This window comes from Acinonyx jubatus, chromosome A3 (genome assembly GCF_027475565.1).
Source record: "Acinonyx jubatus isolate Ajub_Pintada_27869175 chromosome A3, VMU_Ajub_asm_v1.0, whole genome shotgun sequence".
Lineage (NCBI taxonomy): Eukaryota > Metazoa > Chordata > Mammalia > Carnivora > Felidae > Acinonyx > Acinonyx jubatus.
In genome coordinates this window covers 10,310,914-10,327,911 of record NC_069388.1, presented here as the reverse complement: position 1 = coordinate 10,327,911, position 16,998 = coordinate 10,310,914, and the positions used below count along the sequence as shown (strand labels likewise).

General features: G+C 47.0%; 1 protein-coding gene across 4 annotated transcripts in view; it reads right to left on the bottom strand.

Moving 5' to 3' along the window:
- SALL4 (spalt like transcription factor 4) overlaps positions 1–16,998 on the bottom strand; it is a 98,690-nt gene that overhangs the window by 12,782 nt on the left and 68,910 nt on the right. The window contains exon 1 of one of the 4 annotated variants that reach the window (XM_053199821.1): positions 6,320–6,668. The exons of 1 other annotated variant lie outside the window; for it this stretch is intronic. In XM_053199821.1, coding sequence (XP_053055796.1) covers positions 6,320–6,449 — 130 coding nt within the window. In that variant the 5' untranslated portion in view covers positions 6,450–6,668. Of the gene's footprint in view, positions 1–1,229; positions 1,469–6,319; positions 6,669–16,998 lie in introns of those variants that run through there. 2 more of the 4 variants (XM_027046625.2, XM_027046626.2) reach the window with 2 other exon arrangements.

Sequence of the window (16,998 nt, the reverse complement as noted above, 5' to 3'; positions counted from 1 at the left end):
GTGTCTCCCTCTCTCTCTGCCCCTTCCCCGCTCATGCTCTGTCTGTCTGTCTGTCTGTCTTTCTCTCTGTCAAAAATAAATAAACATTAAAAAAAAATTTTTCAGATAGGGGGCGCCTGGGTGGCTCAGTCAGTTAAGTGTCCGACTTTGGCTCAGGTCACGATCTCCCGGTTCGGGAGTTTGAGCCCTGCGTTCGGCTCTGTGCTGACAGCTCAGAGCCTGGAGCCTGCTTTGGATTCTGGGTCTCCCTCTCTCTCTGCCCCTCCCCACCTCACACTGTCTCTCTCTCAAAAATGAATAAACATTAAAAAAAATTTTTTTTTTAATTAGCACGTCCTACCCTTGGACTCAAACAATTCTAACTCCTGGAAATTCCCAATAAAGCCCACGCGAGAACACCCATTCCACTTTGCAAAAGAAAACGACCACCACCTTCCACAAACAACAAAATACGTGCATCTTAACTCCATCTTTGCAGCCACATAAACAAGCATCTTTGTGCCCAGTTCGCAGATGTGGAAACTGAGGCACGAGCAGACATGATTAGGTGGCCCAGGGTAACAGACTAACCAGAAGAAGACGACCAGGGATTGGATTCTTAAATACTATTTACAAGGGCACTAAACTTAGTGGTGTCATTTATTTCTCAAGCCTTCATTCCATCCTTCTCTGGAGGCTTCTAAAGCTTCTTTCCTAATCATGGCTCCCCCCACCCATTAAATTTTAATGCCACAAATATATTGTATGTGTTTATGCACCATGGGCCTTCCGAAGGCCACAAACCACTGTAATCACATTTTCTGCCCCCCCCTAAGAAGTGTTCACACCACCCCCCCCCCGGGGACAATATTCCCTCACTGAAAACAGGTTGTAAACCAGCATGCTTAAACTGGAGTCCATGAGGGGCGCCTGGGTGGCTCAGGCGGTTAAGCGTCCAACTTCAGCTCAGGTCATGATCTGGCTGTTTGTGAGTTCGAGCCCCACATCTGGCTCTGTGCTGACAGCTCAGAGCCTGGAGCCTGCTTCGGATTCCGTATCTCCTTCTATCTCTGTCTCTACCCCACTTGCGCTCTGTCTCTCTCAGTCTCTCAAAAATAAATAAATGTAAAAAAAAAAAAAAATTAACTGGAGTCCATGAAATTAGGTAAGGGAAAAAAATGAGATCTTTATTTTCACTAATCCGAACTAAAATTTAACATCTCTTTCCATTATAAATGTAGAGAACATACCACAGTGGTATTTGCAGAACCTGTAACTTCATCATCAACAGAAAACAGGTATTTTCCTATGATATTAATGCTGTTGCAGGACTGAAAATTCTGGTAGTTACCTGACCAGCTGTGCTAATCTTACTTAATGTGTTCATAAAGAAGCACATGTTATGACATCACAAATGTTCTTGAGAACTCTATTTCCAGGTAGTTTCCTTGGTATTTCTAGGCCCTTTATTTTTTGCACTGAAATACATTCTGGTGAGAAGGGGTCTACGGCACAAAAAAGGTTAAGCCCCCCTCCCCCCCAGGAGCTAACTGTTTCCAAGAGTGATTTACAGCCTGAATACCAGCTTGCCTTCACTGTATACACAGGCTGGCCTCCTCTGTAGCGTCCATGCATTACCAGCAACATCCCACTTGGGTCTTAAAACAGCAGCTCTGAATGCATGTGCAGTAAAAAGTGCTTCCACATCCAGACCACCACCGGCAAATAAACGAATCCGTATTCGCCAGAGCGTTAAGAGGGCTCGGTTATGAACAACTGCTGGGTATGCGCGCGTTAACCCTTCCCAAAAGGAAAAAAGCAAAGTTCAGAGCGATTACCCAGCAACTAGTTCTTCCATCCCCCCCCACCCCCACTCCGAATTTTAGGAATGTTATCTCTCAGCATCTAGTTATCCAATAAGTTGGAAGAATGCAGTAAACCCAGCAGGGGTCCTAGATTCAATCACTGCCAAATGGATAGAAAATACTCTTACTATTGTATAGAAGAAAAGCTCATCTACTAGAAGCCAATCACATTCTGCAGACTTGAAAATGCTTCAAAAATAAAACCTCCATAATCTTGAGCAAAGCATTAGGACTCAAGCTTATCTTTTGCCCCCATTCCTATATTAAAAGAACCACAATGAGTAGATTATCTGAAGTATACACTATCTTCCACCCTCCCCCACCCACAGGATAATTGCTTACCAAAAAACAAAAGGAAATGGAGACGTTCTTTGAACCAGTTGAAAGTGCCCGTTTACCAGTTTAGTTTTACATCTCAATTCAGCAATCGGAGAGAAACGCTTCAGTAACACGGCTTTTAAGTCAAATCATAGTTGGCAAGTTAGAGCTATAATTAAGTTCTACTTGATTAAGAGCTAAAAACTTGTTCCAAACAGTCCTGGATCAAAATTCAGGGGCTCTGCTGAAAGGGAAAAAAGCAGTCAAAGAACCAAACAAGGCTGTAATCGCTGGTAAAGCGTCTGAGTTTGGCTATTTACATGAAGAGATATGTCCCCCTTTTCCCTCAACTGGAGCTCATCTTTTAGGCAAACTTGTAAACTCCATGCAGGCAGGGGCTTTTATTGTCCCCTTCCACAGAGCCCCTCCAGAACAAAGACTGACCTAGACGTGAAATTCATTTGGGAGGGAAAAAAAAAAAAAAAGGATGGTGGCGACTGGAGATGCGCAGCTTGTCTGGAATCAGAGTCTTTTAAAAATGGTTCGGATGCTTTCTCTCAAGAATCACAAGTACAACAGGTTAAGGGCTGATGAAAAGGAGAACTTGCTGAACTCTTCCCATCATTTTTCCAGGGCAAGAAGGCCCAGAGCGTGAGATGCAAACGCTGCTTTATTTCGAACTCTCTTCCCAAGGATCCCTTAATGTAAAGTCCAAAAAGGCACATCTCAAACATTAAACACTCATCGTGGCTTCCTCATCAAAGGGACTGATAGAAAACCCCATCCCATAACCAATCCGAGTCAGACCATGATAAAACAGTCCCTTGGATTCCCAGCATGGCTAAAACCCACCGTGAGCATGCCATTTCCACTGGGAGCTGCTGTTTACTCAAAACGAGTAAAAATGAGAATTACAGATAATGTACTTGAGGTCCCCAGCCTGGTAGGCGGCAGACTCTCAATTAGCTCGTACCCATCTTGACACGGTAAGTAAATACAATGGAAAACATGGTTATTGTGAACAAAACTAATTACTCATCACATTCCCAGCACACAGTTGGGTCTTTGCAGTTGAAATTATCTGAACAGGATTCTTTACCTCCACTGTAGAGACGGAAGAAAAAAAATCCAAACGCTCAGAGAAACCGAGCAGGTCTCAAGGTTACACAGCTGAAAGCGATACCCGACAGGAATGCACATCTCTAAAACCTTACCAAAAACCTAACTTCATTACAAAGAGGTGAAGTGTTAAGCCCATCTTCTGTCTCCCAAGATGGCTCCCCAACTCTTCACCCATGAGGAAGCTAGCAGAGGCTTAAATGACCAAGTACCGACTGGTGCAATTTACTTTTAACGGAACAAAAGGGGCTGCGGGCAAGTTGGAGCCCCTTCATCGCAAACTCGGATCCAAGCACAGAAAGTCGGCCTGCAACACGCAAGCTACTATCAACGAGATTTCCCTCTCTCCCGCAATTAAAATAGGAACTCCCAAATGCCCTCTCCTCCGAGTCATTACAGCCAGGGGTAGGCCCTTGTTTGAAAGTTGGGGATCTTAATCGTTGGTGGTTGTAATCCAGTTTAGCACAAAGGGCATTCGAAATTCTTTTGAGAAAATGCTAATTTTCCCGTATGTAGCGCGGAGTCCCCTGCCCACCTGCAGATTTTTTAATCTAATTGATCGCCAAGCTCCATTTTCCTCCCTCTAGAACTGCGTTCTTTACAAGTGGATCTCCAATTGGTCTTGCAAAACAGGACCGGCCCAATCTGTTTTTAATTATACCTATCTATGTCTCTATTTATATGTATACAGATCTGTCTATACAGGTCTATACAGACACGTGTATCTGTATAGTTACACATCCATAATACACAGATAGGTACATACATCCAGGCTGCTCAAATGCAAAATGCAGCCATTAATACTGCTTGGGGACACTACCTCCTGTCCCACGCTGGCAACCGGAGCCTCTGCAAACACAATCTAGGATCTCGAGGAATTCTTTTCAAGAATTCCAAAGACTTGGCAAAGAAGGCCAGGTACAGCCAGGGATCGCGCTAGCCACCGGCTCAAATCCCCGGGGGCGCCCGTCCTTTGGCCCAGCCCAGGGCTCTGCATCTCCACCCCCAACCCATCCCACCCATCAGGTGTGAGCCGGTACCTGCGAGGGGACCCGCCTCTCAGCAAAGCGTGCTGCTCCAAGCCGGGCCTCCAGGGGGCGCCCGCGCGCAACTCGGCGGTCCGCTCCAACCCAGCGATCAATAGCGAACCCACCCCCTCCCAAATCGTGGAGATAGCGCACAGCCAGGCCAGAGATCCTAAGCCCAGCTCGGGTTAACTGATTGCAAACTCCAACCAGGGTTCATTTAAGAACCTACCCCGTAACAAGCTCCCCCCCAAAAGGTGCCAAACAACTCGAAAAGCACCACTTGCATGCGCCCACCAAAAATGAAGGGGGTAGGAGAATGGGGAGGTCAGAGCAGAACCAGGGGAGGGGTCAGGGCCCGGAGCTCGCCCCTCCTCTTGGGAGGAAGCGGGCGGGCGGAGGGTTAACCCTTTTGTTCCAGGTGGGCCAGGCGACGAGCCTCTCCATGCTCCCCCCCCCCACAGCACCCCCCCACCCGAGGCACAAAGAAGAGTCCATCCTCCTGGGACCTCGGGTGCGCGCAGCCCTGACCATCAGACGCCCCGAAAACGCACAGCCTCCCCTGGTGAAGCCGATCTCTTTAATTTGCCCTGGAAAAATGTTATTTGCGGGAAAAAAAGGGGTTTACATTCACCTATTACAAACTTGGGAAACGTTATTACAGTCCCTTCCCGGAAAAAAAAAAAAGAGAAGGTGGCCAATTCCTTCCCATCGGAATTGTGGCTCAGAGCGTCTGGGCGTGCAGCGCTCACCCCCATCAGCGGCTGAGAAATTAGAAAGCAGGCGGGGAGCCGAAGGGAAGCGACCCACAAGGCCCAAGAGGAGGTTTACGACGCCCCCTCCCCCACGCGTACGCTAGAAACTTATCAGGCGACAATTTGGCGGGCCAGGACGGAGGGGCGATAGTGGGAAATCGACTCGCTCCAACAACCGCCTCGGTTAAGTGACTAGGAGGAGGGGAGTCTGCCCGGCCGCTCCCGGCGGGGCTGGGGTCCCGAACGCCTCCCGACCCCGGAGACGCTCGCCGCGGAAGCGTGGGGCGGGTCAGCCCCGGGAGCTCGCCCTGGCCGCGACCGCCCAGTCCTGGCCCGACCTCTCCCCTCTGGCCCCTGGGGCGCGCTTCTGGAAAGCCGGGCGCCCCAGAAAAGCCCTACAAAACGCCAGGCGGGTACACCCCAGAGGGGCGGCCGCGCGCCCGCGACCCCGGCCCCTGGGGGCCTGCACCCCTCCGGCTCGCCGCGGTTATTTTTAGGAAGTCGGAAATCAAAGATGGCTGGAGGTCAGGCCCCGAAAGGTTAGGGCGAAGATCCGCAGGCGGCAAAGCCCAGGGAGAAAAAGCCAAAACCCTCAGTAAATTCTGAAAAGGGGCAATACCGGGCCCTCCTCCCCCACCTCCTCGGGCCCTCCAGTCCCCTCCACGGAGCGGGTGGCTCGCACCCCAGCTCCGGGAGGTGGGGAGAGGTCGCGCCCCCTCCCCCCGCTGGGCCCGGGAGGGGCGCGTGCAACAGATCGCCCTCCCCCCGGGGTGTCTTCTAGGGGTGTGCCCCTTCTCCAGCCTCCTAGAAAAGCCCCCAAGGGGTGAAGGAAAAGGTGGGGACCCTCGGGGTCTTTCTTTTAAAAGCGGCGCCCGAGAGGGAGGGAACCTAAGTTACAAGTGGGGGGGGGAGGTTACTACTAGCGAGGGGAGTGGAACCAATTAAGAGAGGGGCTAGGAATGAGAAGGGAACCTTTCAGGAATAAGAGGGACAAGAGGGGGTGGGGGGGGGGGTCAATCTTACAAGAGGAGCCGGACCTGGGGGTGAAACTTACACGAGAGGGACGCGGTAAAAGTGTAAAATGAACAAGGGCGGGGGTGGGGGGGGATGAGGGTGACTTCTCTAGGACCGAGCCCCCAGATCTTGGTTCCAGAATCTGCGCTAGAAGCCGCTGGCTCCCCGAAGCTCGCGCCTTGGAGGGTCCCACGAACGTCCGGGAAACTGCACGCCCCCGGTGCGCGCCCCCAGCCCCACTCACCCGGCTCCCCCGTCGCCGGCGCGGCTGGGGCCGCATCTGCAAACTCCGCGGCCGACCGCTGCGGCAGCTGCTCGCCCTGGTCCTCCTCGGAGTTGATGTGCTGGGGTTTCGCCTGCTTGCGCCTCGACATGGTGCGAGCATCGGGCCGCCTGGAGAGCCGCGGTAATTTGCCCACTCCGCCACAAATTCCTGGAGTTAGGAAATTTACCCCCCTTCGGCCAGAACGCGCATGTCCCAGTAATTATTATTATCAATAATGCATTGCGATTTATCATGAGCCCTGACAGCTGATTGGCCTGGGTCCAAGACCTCAGAGATCATTTAAATAAGCCCTCATTGATCAGGGAGGGGCGAGGCATTCTGGGCTTTGTAGTCCGGCCCTACAGGCGACAAAGGCGTGTTCATCTGGGGAGGGCAATAATTAGCATCCGGGCTCAGATTGGCTAGGTCGTGCACGAAATCGGAGGGGGACCCGTCCTCGCCCCTGCTCTCTGAGTCCTTGGAGAGAAGAATGAAAATAATTGTGTGCTTATTAAAAACTAGGAGCTTCCGTAAAAGTTTTGGAACGAGCGTGTTTGGCAGTGGGCTCCAGAAATTACTTTTGTAAGGCTGATATCCGCGCGAGCCCAGGTCGGAAGGGCTTTTCGGTGGAATAGTTTGGCTCGATTTTTACATCTACCAAAAGAAGTCACAAACAAAAAAACTGAGATAGGACCCCTGTCTCCTTAGATCTTATTTTGGATTGAAATGTTTAAATTGAATTTCGAGATGCCTGAAGGATGATGGAAAGGGTGTTTTATTCAACCTTACCAGTCCGTCTCACCCCTTAAAGTGGCCTTGGACTTTCCAGAATTTCAGACCATTTATTTCCTTTAAATACTAAATAATAGCACCCCCTCCCCCCCATTCATATTCACAAGGATTCGTTTGTTGTTGCAGTGCGACCTTGATTTTTGCTTTGGGGGTTTATTTTTACTCTAAAATGACTGGATACTAAATACAGACAAGGCAGATTCAAGGCGAGCATAGTCAGAGATAATATCAAAACAGCAAGCAATTGCATTTTTTCCCCCCCGCAAGCCATAAATGTCTGATAACATCATATTTTATTACGGAGACAATGTTCCTAACATCTCCCACGAAATAGCAATGAGTCCTGTCAGAGTAACTGGTTATGGGTAATCTTAACCATTGTTGAAATTTTTTGCATGGCTTCGTTACAGAAAAGGGATTTAGTTCAAAGCGATTGGATCATCCTGACCCGGGACGCCTGGCACTTTCTAAAACTGCGTGTGCATATTACATGCACATATATCGATACAGTAAATAGGTATTTAATTCCACCACCTTGTACAATGTAAATGCTCAGTAAGCGTTGAGCCAAGGTGAAATGTGCAGCCTTCTGAGTCTTGGATTGGTGTTTCCATATGATGCCTCTGGGCCTGAGCCTTTATTTGGCATTTGCTTCATTGTAAGAGACTGTGCAACTGTAAACCACCCACATTTGTGCCTTACATTTTCTCGATTAGTTATATATCAAGTTCCCAGCTTGTAAGAGTTTCTTGTAAGCTCATCAGAAACACAAGCCCAGAATGCTGGGCTCATAAATACATTCACCTGGGTGTTTGGACATCCCAAGGCAGAAAATAAATCAGTTTGATCATCTTTTTGATATTCATGGCCGTCAATAAAGACTTACTGAAGGAAGGTTAACCTCCAGTTTTTGAATCTGTTTGAAAATGTTTTGCATTGTTTTATGTAAGTCCCCTAAAGCAAAAAAGATAGAATTAACAGTCAATGGCCAAAGTTGGGAAGGTAAGAATTTGGCTTAATAATACATAGAAGCCATTTAGAATTCTCATACTGAGTAAAAAGGCCAATTAACACCTGCCTTGCTGACTAATTTACTTCTATTCCCAACACCTTTTCTGTTTAACATAGCGTGGTGGGACATGTAAATGACAAGCCTAAATGAATGTACAATAGGTTTACAGCTCAAGCCATGTTAGTGGCTTAAGAAAAACTTCATTAAAGATACGGTTGCTTATATTTAGTTATTTTAGTTGATGATCGTTTCATCATTTCTACTTAGAACGAGGTCATAAAACTGTGCCTCTGTGTCTCCAAGTGGTGATGATAACAATTATTGTTTGAGCCCCGGTTGTATGCCTCAGACTCGCTAAATGCACACTCCTTTGTTTTCTCTTCCCAGGGAGGTCAGCATTGCTTTGTCCATCTGGAAAATGAGGAAACTGAGGCTCAGAGATGTCAGGTGACTTAAATAGGAAGTGTCTGAGCTGGGGGTCAATCCCTAAACCCAGCTCCAAAATTATTCTTATATCCCCACACCAGTCGTGCATCCGAAGCTGAATATAGACAAGATGATTGAACAAGAAAAAAAATGGTGGTAAAAGAAAACATGTTAAGTGAAGCATGTCCTGAAAATCCCAGGGTCTGTAGAAGTAAATTCCACAGGTAAAATCCAGGAGAGATTTTCCTCAAACAGAAACCTTCCATGAACGCCGTGTCAAGAAAAGAAAGACACAGTACACGTTTTGAATCTGCCTCCAACGGTGAGCCACCAGAGCAGAGCAGAGAGAGGGTAAATGCAGACAGCAGGACTATGGGCAACTCCCTAATCAAAGGTAATTTTTCTGATTATTTAGTACTCCTTAAACAACCAAAAGACCTGGGTGGGACCAGAGTTAGGAAAAAAAAAAAAGGATTGAGGCCTCCCGTTGACTCTGTTGAGTGTCCAACTCTTGATTTAGGCTTAGGTCATGATCTCAGGGTTGTGGAATCTAGCCCCGAGTTGGAGTCTGTGCTGAGTGTGGAACCTGCTTAAGATTCTCTCCCTCTCTCTCTCTCTCTCTCTCTCTCTCTCTCCCTCTCCCTCAGCTCCTCTCCCCCACTCTTTCTCTCTCTCAAAATAAAATAAATCTTAAAAAAAAAAAAAAGATCAAAGCAAGAGATATTAAGCTTTTGTTAGGTGACTGGGTTTATATAATCCAATCATTCTCACTGTTTGCCCCAGGCAGAAATTGTTGGGAAATTATTGTTTTTACTGCTTATGTATTTATTTATTTATGTACTTAGAGAATGAGAGAGCATGTGGGGGTGGGGGCTGGGGGACAGAAAGAGAGGGAGAGAGAGACTCCCAAGCAGGCTTCTCACTATCGGCGTAGAGCCTGACGTGGAGCTCGATCCCACGAAGCCAATCGTGAGATCATGACCTGAGCCAAAATCAACTGCCGGACGCTTAACCGACTGAGCCCCCCAGGTGCCCCGGGAAATTCATGTCTTGTTCTATCTTTCAGGCAGGCGCTCTATGAAAACCGAGGCTTTACTGTCAATGAGAATCTTCGGGATACATAATCCTATGGCATCCTCATTAAAATCCTTTTTTATTCCTGCTTCAAGATGGGAAAACAAGCTCAGAGTGACAAGTATAAGCCGGATGTGTGAATGCTATGACTGTCCAGTTAAAGGGTGTAGGTCCCTGTTGCACTCAGCGCATCTACCCTGTTCTGCAAAACTTCCCCGTCTGCTTCACCCGGCCCTCCCTTACTAAGCGTCCAGTCTCAGTGCAGAGTTCCCTGCCTACCACCCACCTTTCCTCATCCAAATCGGGTCTCAACTACTTATCTTCTAATTCTTTCATAGCATGGTTCAAAATGTATGATTATAGATTTCATTGTATATCTGTCTGTTGCTTGTTTTTTCCACAGTGCAAGCCATGACATTAAGGCAGACCCCTTCACCACCGAGTTCCTGGCGCTTTGCCATGGCAATGGAACACAGAAGTCACAATAAGTGATAATGAATGACTCCGTCAATGGCCAACGACTCTGCAGGCCAGAATATCAAAATAAAGTATTAAAAGGTAATTCCTGTTGGTGAGAATGTAAATTAGTACAGCTACCGTGGAAAACAGTATGGCGGTTCCTCAAAAAATCAAACACGGGGGGCGCCTGGGTGGCTCAGTCGGTTGAGCGTCCGACTTCAGCTCAGGTCACGATCTCACGGTTTGTGAGTTCGAGCCCCGCGTCGGGCTCTGGGCTGATGGCTCAGAGCCTGGAGCCTGCTTCCGATTCTGTGTCTCCCTCTCTCTCTGCCCCTCCCCCATTCATGCTCTGTCTCTCTCTGTCTCAAAAATAAATAAACATTAAAAAAAAAAATTTAAAAAAAAATCAAACACGGAATTACCATATGACGTTGCATTTCCAGTTGTGGGTATGTGCCCAAAAGAACCAAAAACCAGGGACGTGAAGAGATCTTTGTACGCTTATGTTGATAACAGCATTATTCACAATAGCTAAAAGGCGGAAGCCACCCAAGGGTTGATCAACAGATGAATGGATAAGTAAAATGTGGTGTATACATACAAAGAAATATTATCCAGCCTTAAAAATGAAAGAAATTCTGACACATGCTCCAACATGGGTGAACCTCGGGGACATCATACTACAGGAAATAGGCTGGTCACAAAAAGACAAATACCATTTGATTCCACTTATATGAGGTACTTAGTGGGGGGGGGGGGAGGATGGAGAGTTAGTTGGTTAATGGGTACGGAGTTTCAGTTTTGCAAGACGGAGACAGATCTGGAGATTGCACAGCAATGTGAATGTTCTTAATACCACTGAGCAGTGCCCCTAAAGACAGTGAAGATGGGAAACTCTTACCATCTTTAGGTTAAAGAATTTTATTTTGTTTTCTCACAGTTGGGGGAAGAAGGCAATTGCAAAGTGATGGCTGCCCAATTGTAGTGCTTTATTACAAAGTATCAAACTTCCAGTGGGTGGGTTTTATGACATGTAAAGCATACCTAATAGGAGCTGTTTTGAAGAAGGCGATTAGATAGTTGGTTATCCCTATAATTGAAAGGGCCGTAAGTACGGCGATGGTTTTTTTCCTATGTGGGATTCCCAGCATCGCAAGCTTGAAACGGCTGAAGTGGCAAGGCTGGTGTGTCCATAAATCATGATCTACGACTGCAAAAGTATGCCCCTTTGGGTCTCTAATTATTCGTGCCAGGAAACGGCCATGTGGACCGGCATGGTCACCCCAGCTGCTTTAATTTGGGAAATGCAAGGTTTGGATTCTGGAAGTATTCTCAGCATGGATCAACCTCTTGGAGGCAGCCGACTTTCATCGATTTGATATCTGCCTGCCTCCTGGAAGGCTTTATTTCTGGAAGGAACTCTTCAAATTCTGGAGATTTAGAAGTCGAGCTAAAATCGCTTAAGAAATCATGCTTGTAATTCACCGCGAGTGCTTTATGATGGGGCCACATGTCCACTTTTCTGAGCGTCCTGGCCCGGAGCCCCTCCGTTGGGATGATTTACGGTTGCAAAGTCTGGCTAATTGCAATAATCACCACTTAACTAATGATAGTCCCCCTCCCTCGTTTTGGTATCTCTCTGCTTGTTCCCATTTTATCAATCCCAAATTGGTATCGAACAATCTCCTGCTCTAATGAGCCTTCCTCGTTGCTGCTAATATATGGAAGCCTGTACGTGTACGTTCAAAAAGGAGAGTTGTTCCTGCAGATTCTTCCGTTGAAGAGTGGATCTGACGGCCACTTATGTGCCTCAGCCACTTGACTAGCTCACTCCAGTCCAGGCATGCAGATCTTGAGGTCAATCTCAGGCACTCACGTGCTGGAGAGAATGCTGGGTCTCTGAGTCCACAGCAGAGGTTCTCAATGGGGAGGGGGGGAGCGATTTTTCTCTCTCCCCAACCAGGGGACATTTGGCAATGTCTGGAGCCGGTTTTTGGTTGTCACAACTCAAGAGTGCCACTGGCGTCTAGACGGTAGAGGCCAGGGATCCTGCTAACAGCCTCCAATGCCCAGGACGCCCCCCCCCCCCCAACAAGAGATGATCTGATCCCAAGTGTCGATAGTGCCCGAGCTGAAAAACCAGGTCTATAGGAAGTATGACTTCAAGACCGTGGCACCCACCTGATACGTTTGTTTCTTTTTTAACAGCAAAACATTTTCTAATAAAATTTAAAACGCGAAATCACAATCAAATCCTTTTGTCTTTTCCAGGGGAGCCTTCTTCACCTCCCCCAACTAAATCAAACCCCTGCATTCTTGCCTTTTCCCTCAAAGATTGCACAACCGCAATCTTATATTCGCTTGTGGGATGATTGGAGTAATTTATCTGCTTCCTCTGTAGATCAGAAAAAGATAACATTCTAGTGAATTTTCTTCTAATCTTTCCTCCATGAATATCATACCTGTAACATAATCGAGATCAATTTGAAAATAGAGTCCGGCATTCTGTTTATTTCACTGAACCAGGATGTCACAAGCCTTTCCCACCACATTAAAAAACAAACACACTGCAAATGTGTTTTACAATGCAATTTTTCACTCTGTGAACGAATTCTTAATTTGCCTCAGCAGCGCCTGTCATTACATTCGAATTGTTTGCCTTTATTACAGATATTTCAGTGAACCTCCTGTGCATACAGCTCTGTTCAAATTTTGGATTTCTTTCCCCACGGCCTCATGTCCTGAGTTTTTCTGAAACGAATGTTGGTATTTCACAGACTCACAACCCTTCAAGAGCTTTTTCCAAATACTATCTTACTCCCTTTGCGGGCTCTTGTGCAAGACGTGCGCCTTGGTAACATGAGTGATCAAGCTAAATGGCTAAGCCCATAAACATGCTTATCAGGACACTCACATATTTCGTAACCGGACAGGAGAAATATATAGATTTTCAAAAGCAAGTTGAAGGTTCAATTGATTGAACAACTTTTCAGCTAAAAACGCTTTTCCACTCCATTTCCTTTTTTAGCAGTTCTGATTCATTCTTTACTGAAAACATTTCTGTATTGGCACCCACAACCTTTTCTAAAGGTTTCTCCCGCTTTTTTTTTAATCTACCAGACACAAATACTGCCTCCCTCTCCCCAAAAGTGCTTGTTCTGAACTCTGTCTTTAAAAAAAAAAAATCACCGAGAAGGCACTTCTGTAAATTTGCCACAAGTGTTCTTTATTATAACAAACCTTTAGAGAGCTAAAAGCCCAGCACGCAGGAAAGTTTACTGTCATAAATATCTCCCCGTCTTTGCAATATAAATTATAATTGAAAATAAACTTGTCAGGGAATTCTCCCCAACACACAAAAAGTGAGACAGTTGGAGCGAGGCAATTAAGAATGTTAATTGGCACCGAGAGAAAAGCAAAGGACGGTCATTGTTAAGATAACTGGTCTATAAACACCTAAATGGATTTTGTGAACGGGAAGAAAGGATCATCTTTTGACCATGAAAGGGAATATAAAATGTTCTTTTCTTTGTTTGAATGTGTGGAGAGATTTTAACTTCTTCTTCTTCTTTTTTTTTTTCCATCCCAGACTCCGAGGTCAACAAACGGCCCGGTCCCAGTCCGGTTGGCTTACCAAAGGACTGGGGATACCAAAGTAGAGGCGAGAGGTGGGGGCGAAGCCAAGGACGCACCCAAGAGCAGAAGGAGGCAAATGTTAAAGAAGAAAAATACAGCGGGCCGGGGAATACATCAAAGACAGCAAAAAAGAAGGAATCATAGTCCAAGGAAACAGAACGGGAGTTAAGCACAGGGAAGAACGAGACAGTTTTCATTCAGTTCTCACCCTCCAGGTGATCTCAAAGTTAATGTGTGAAAGCCTCGACGTGGACAAGCCCACGAAGACAGACTTCGGTGTGGGTCTTGCCCTTGCAATTTCTGTCCAGGCTGTCTCAGTCTCTCCATGCCTTGTTTTCTTGTAGTCTCTGTGGGGAGACTAATGCCTGCTTGTGGCATTGCCTCTTCAGTAAAGTCTAGGGCATATAACTGGTGTTCAGGAAACATCTATCATTATCACACACATTGTTTCGGGCGGGAATATTTATCTGGGGATTCTCATAATATTAGGTTGACCCACCATCTATGTGTTAGTTTGGGGATCAGAATTACTTGATTTACTAGGTCATTCATGCCTCCACTTAATGAGTCATCCTTTTGCCCACTGTGTACCAGGACTTGAGCTAGGTGCCCAGAATGTTAGAGATGAAAATTTCAGAGAGTCACAACCTCGTATGTGTGAAAGCTTAACATCAGCATTGTGGGCTCATGCAAAAACGGACCTATGTAGGGGCACCTGGGTGGCTCAGTCAGTTAAGTGTCTGACTCTTGATCTCAGCTCAGGTCATGATCTCTCACAGTTCATGAGATTGAGCCCCATGTCGGGCTCTGTGCTGATAGCCCAGAGTCTGCTTGGGATTCTCTCTCTCTCCCTCTCTCTCTGCCTCTCCCCCACCCTCTCAAAATAAATAATAAATGAACATTTTTTTAAAAATTGTGATCCGTGATACATGGACTCTGCCTAGAATGGGGCTGGGGGTGAGTTGAAGTCATGAAAAGCATAAATAAGGACACATCCCCTTCCAGACTAGACACGACATGACAGGGGCCGTGGTCATCACATTCACCATTGCATAAGCAAATACCTTTAATATATGTCAAAAGCAAGGGCTGCAAAAAGTTAAAGCAAGGTAAAGGGATAGAGAACGTCAGTGGATGCTTTTTCGTAGGGTGGTCAGGAAAGGATTCACTGATAAGAAGACATGTGAGCAGAGACATGAAGGAGGTGAGCCAGGCAGATAACTATGGGAAGAGCATTCCAGGCAGAGGCAACAGACAGTGCAAAGGCCCTGAGGCAGGAACATGTTTGACGTGTTTGAAGAACCTTAAAAAGGCCAGTGGAGCTGGAGTAGAGTAAGTGAGAGGTCATGGAGGTGGAGTTGTATGGCTTTAGTAATCTAGGTTTTTTGTGTGTTTTTTTTTCCAATTAAAAAAATTGTGAAATATACGTAACATAGAATTCAATATCTTAATCCTTTTTAATCGTACAGTTTAGTGGCATTACGAACATTCACGTTGTTGTGCAATCTCCAAAAGTGTTTCCATCTTGAGCAACTGAAACTCCATGAAACTCTATTCCCATTAGATCATAACTCTCCACGTGTCCCTCCCTCCACTAACAGTGCATGGGGGTTCCAATTTCTCTGCATCCTCACCAGCATGTGTTACTGTGTGTGTATGTGTGTGTGTGTGTGTGTGTTTACGTAAGTAATCTCCACACCCAACGTTGAGCTCAAACAACCCCGAGATCGAGAGTCGCTTGTTCTTCTGAGTGAGCCAGCCCCGTGCCCCTCTTTTGTCTTCTGTTTTTTTACAGTAACCATCTGACAGGTGTGAGGCAGGATCTCATCGTGGTCTCGATTTGCAGTCCCCTAATGATTGGTGGGACCAAGCATCTTTTTCCAGGCTTTATATATGCATTTTTCTCCCAAACAAAAGCTGCTGTCGTTCTCCATTTATTTTAAGGGTCTTCTCACAGTGGCACCTTACCAGACAGATACCCCAACAAATACTAGGGCATTTCAAGGATGCAAAGCAGAACTCAGAAGCGGTGATGAGTAGAACGCTTAAGGAAGTCTTAATCGTCCTGCACCAAGACCATCTAAGCGTTGAAATATTTACTAGGCTTCATCTTAATGCTAAGACCATAGCAGTACAACCCTCCCCCTCCTTTTGTTTTTTGAAAGAACATTTTTTTTTTCATTAGTGAGATGAAAAGTTGTTGGAGGGTTTTGAGCAGAGGAATCACACGTTTTCCTTAGATTTAGGAGAGCTCTGAATATGCCGCGGTAGACGGGCATGGGGGGGGTGGGGAAAGTGGATGGGGGAAGGGCAGGGAGGATGCTAGGGCAGTAGTCCAGGAGGGACAGGATGGAGGCTGGGATCAAGGCAGAAGTGGCGGCCGGCCCGGGGGGAAGCACTTGGACTGAGGGATGCGCCGTGATTGTTTGGCTGACAGGGCTTGCTATGAGACAGGGAGGTCAAGGGTGACTCCTAGGGCTGTGCCCCAAGCACCCGGAAGGAGGCAAGTGCCGTGTGCACGAACAGGGAAGGCTGTGGGAGAAGCCGATTTCCCAGCCCGGCAGAGAGGATGCCTGGAATGAGAGACTTCACTCGCTCGGGACTTACGTCTGAGATGCCAATTTGACATTCAAGTTGAAAAGCCCTATCAGGAGGAGGATAGATCAGTCTGGAGTTCAGGGGTGAAGCCCAGGAGTCCGGTGACAACGGCACGAGATGGTATTTGAAGCCGCAGGACTGGCTGGGACCTTCTGAGGGAGGGAGATAAGGAAGAGACAAGTGCAAAGCTGAGGCCTGGGGACCTCCCGACTTGAAAGGAGGGAGGCTGAGGAGGAACGTGCAAAGGTGCCTGGGAAGGAGGAGCCAGTGATCAGAAGGACGGAGAGTGAGCCGTCCAGGAAGCTGGGAAAGGAACGTGCCTCGTAAGGAGGGGCCGGTCCACTCTCTGTCAAGGCAGACAAGCCCTGGGCTGACCACTGAGTTGGGGCAACGTAAAGATGGACGGTCATCAAGAGCGACTCCGTGGACGGGGAACCTGGGGGGCTCAGTTGGTTGAGCATCCAACTCTTGATTTCAGCTCAGGCTGTGATCCCAGGTTTGTGAGATAGAGCCCCATGTCTGTGCTGAGCATGGAGGCTGCTTAAGATTCTCTCTCTCTCTCTCTCTCTCTCTCTCTCTCTCTCTTTCTCTTCCTCCCTCTACCTCTCACAATCTCTCTCAGAAAGAAAGAAAGGAAGAGAGACAAAGAAAGAACAAAAGA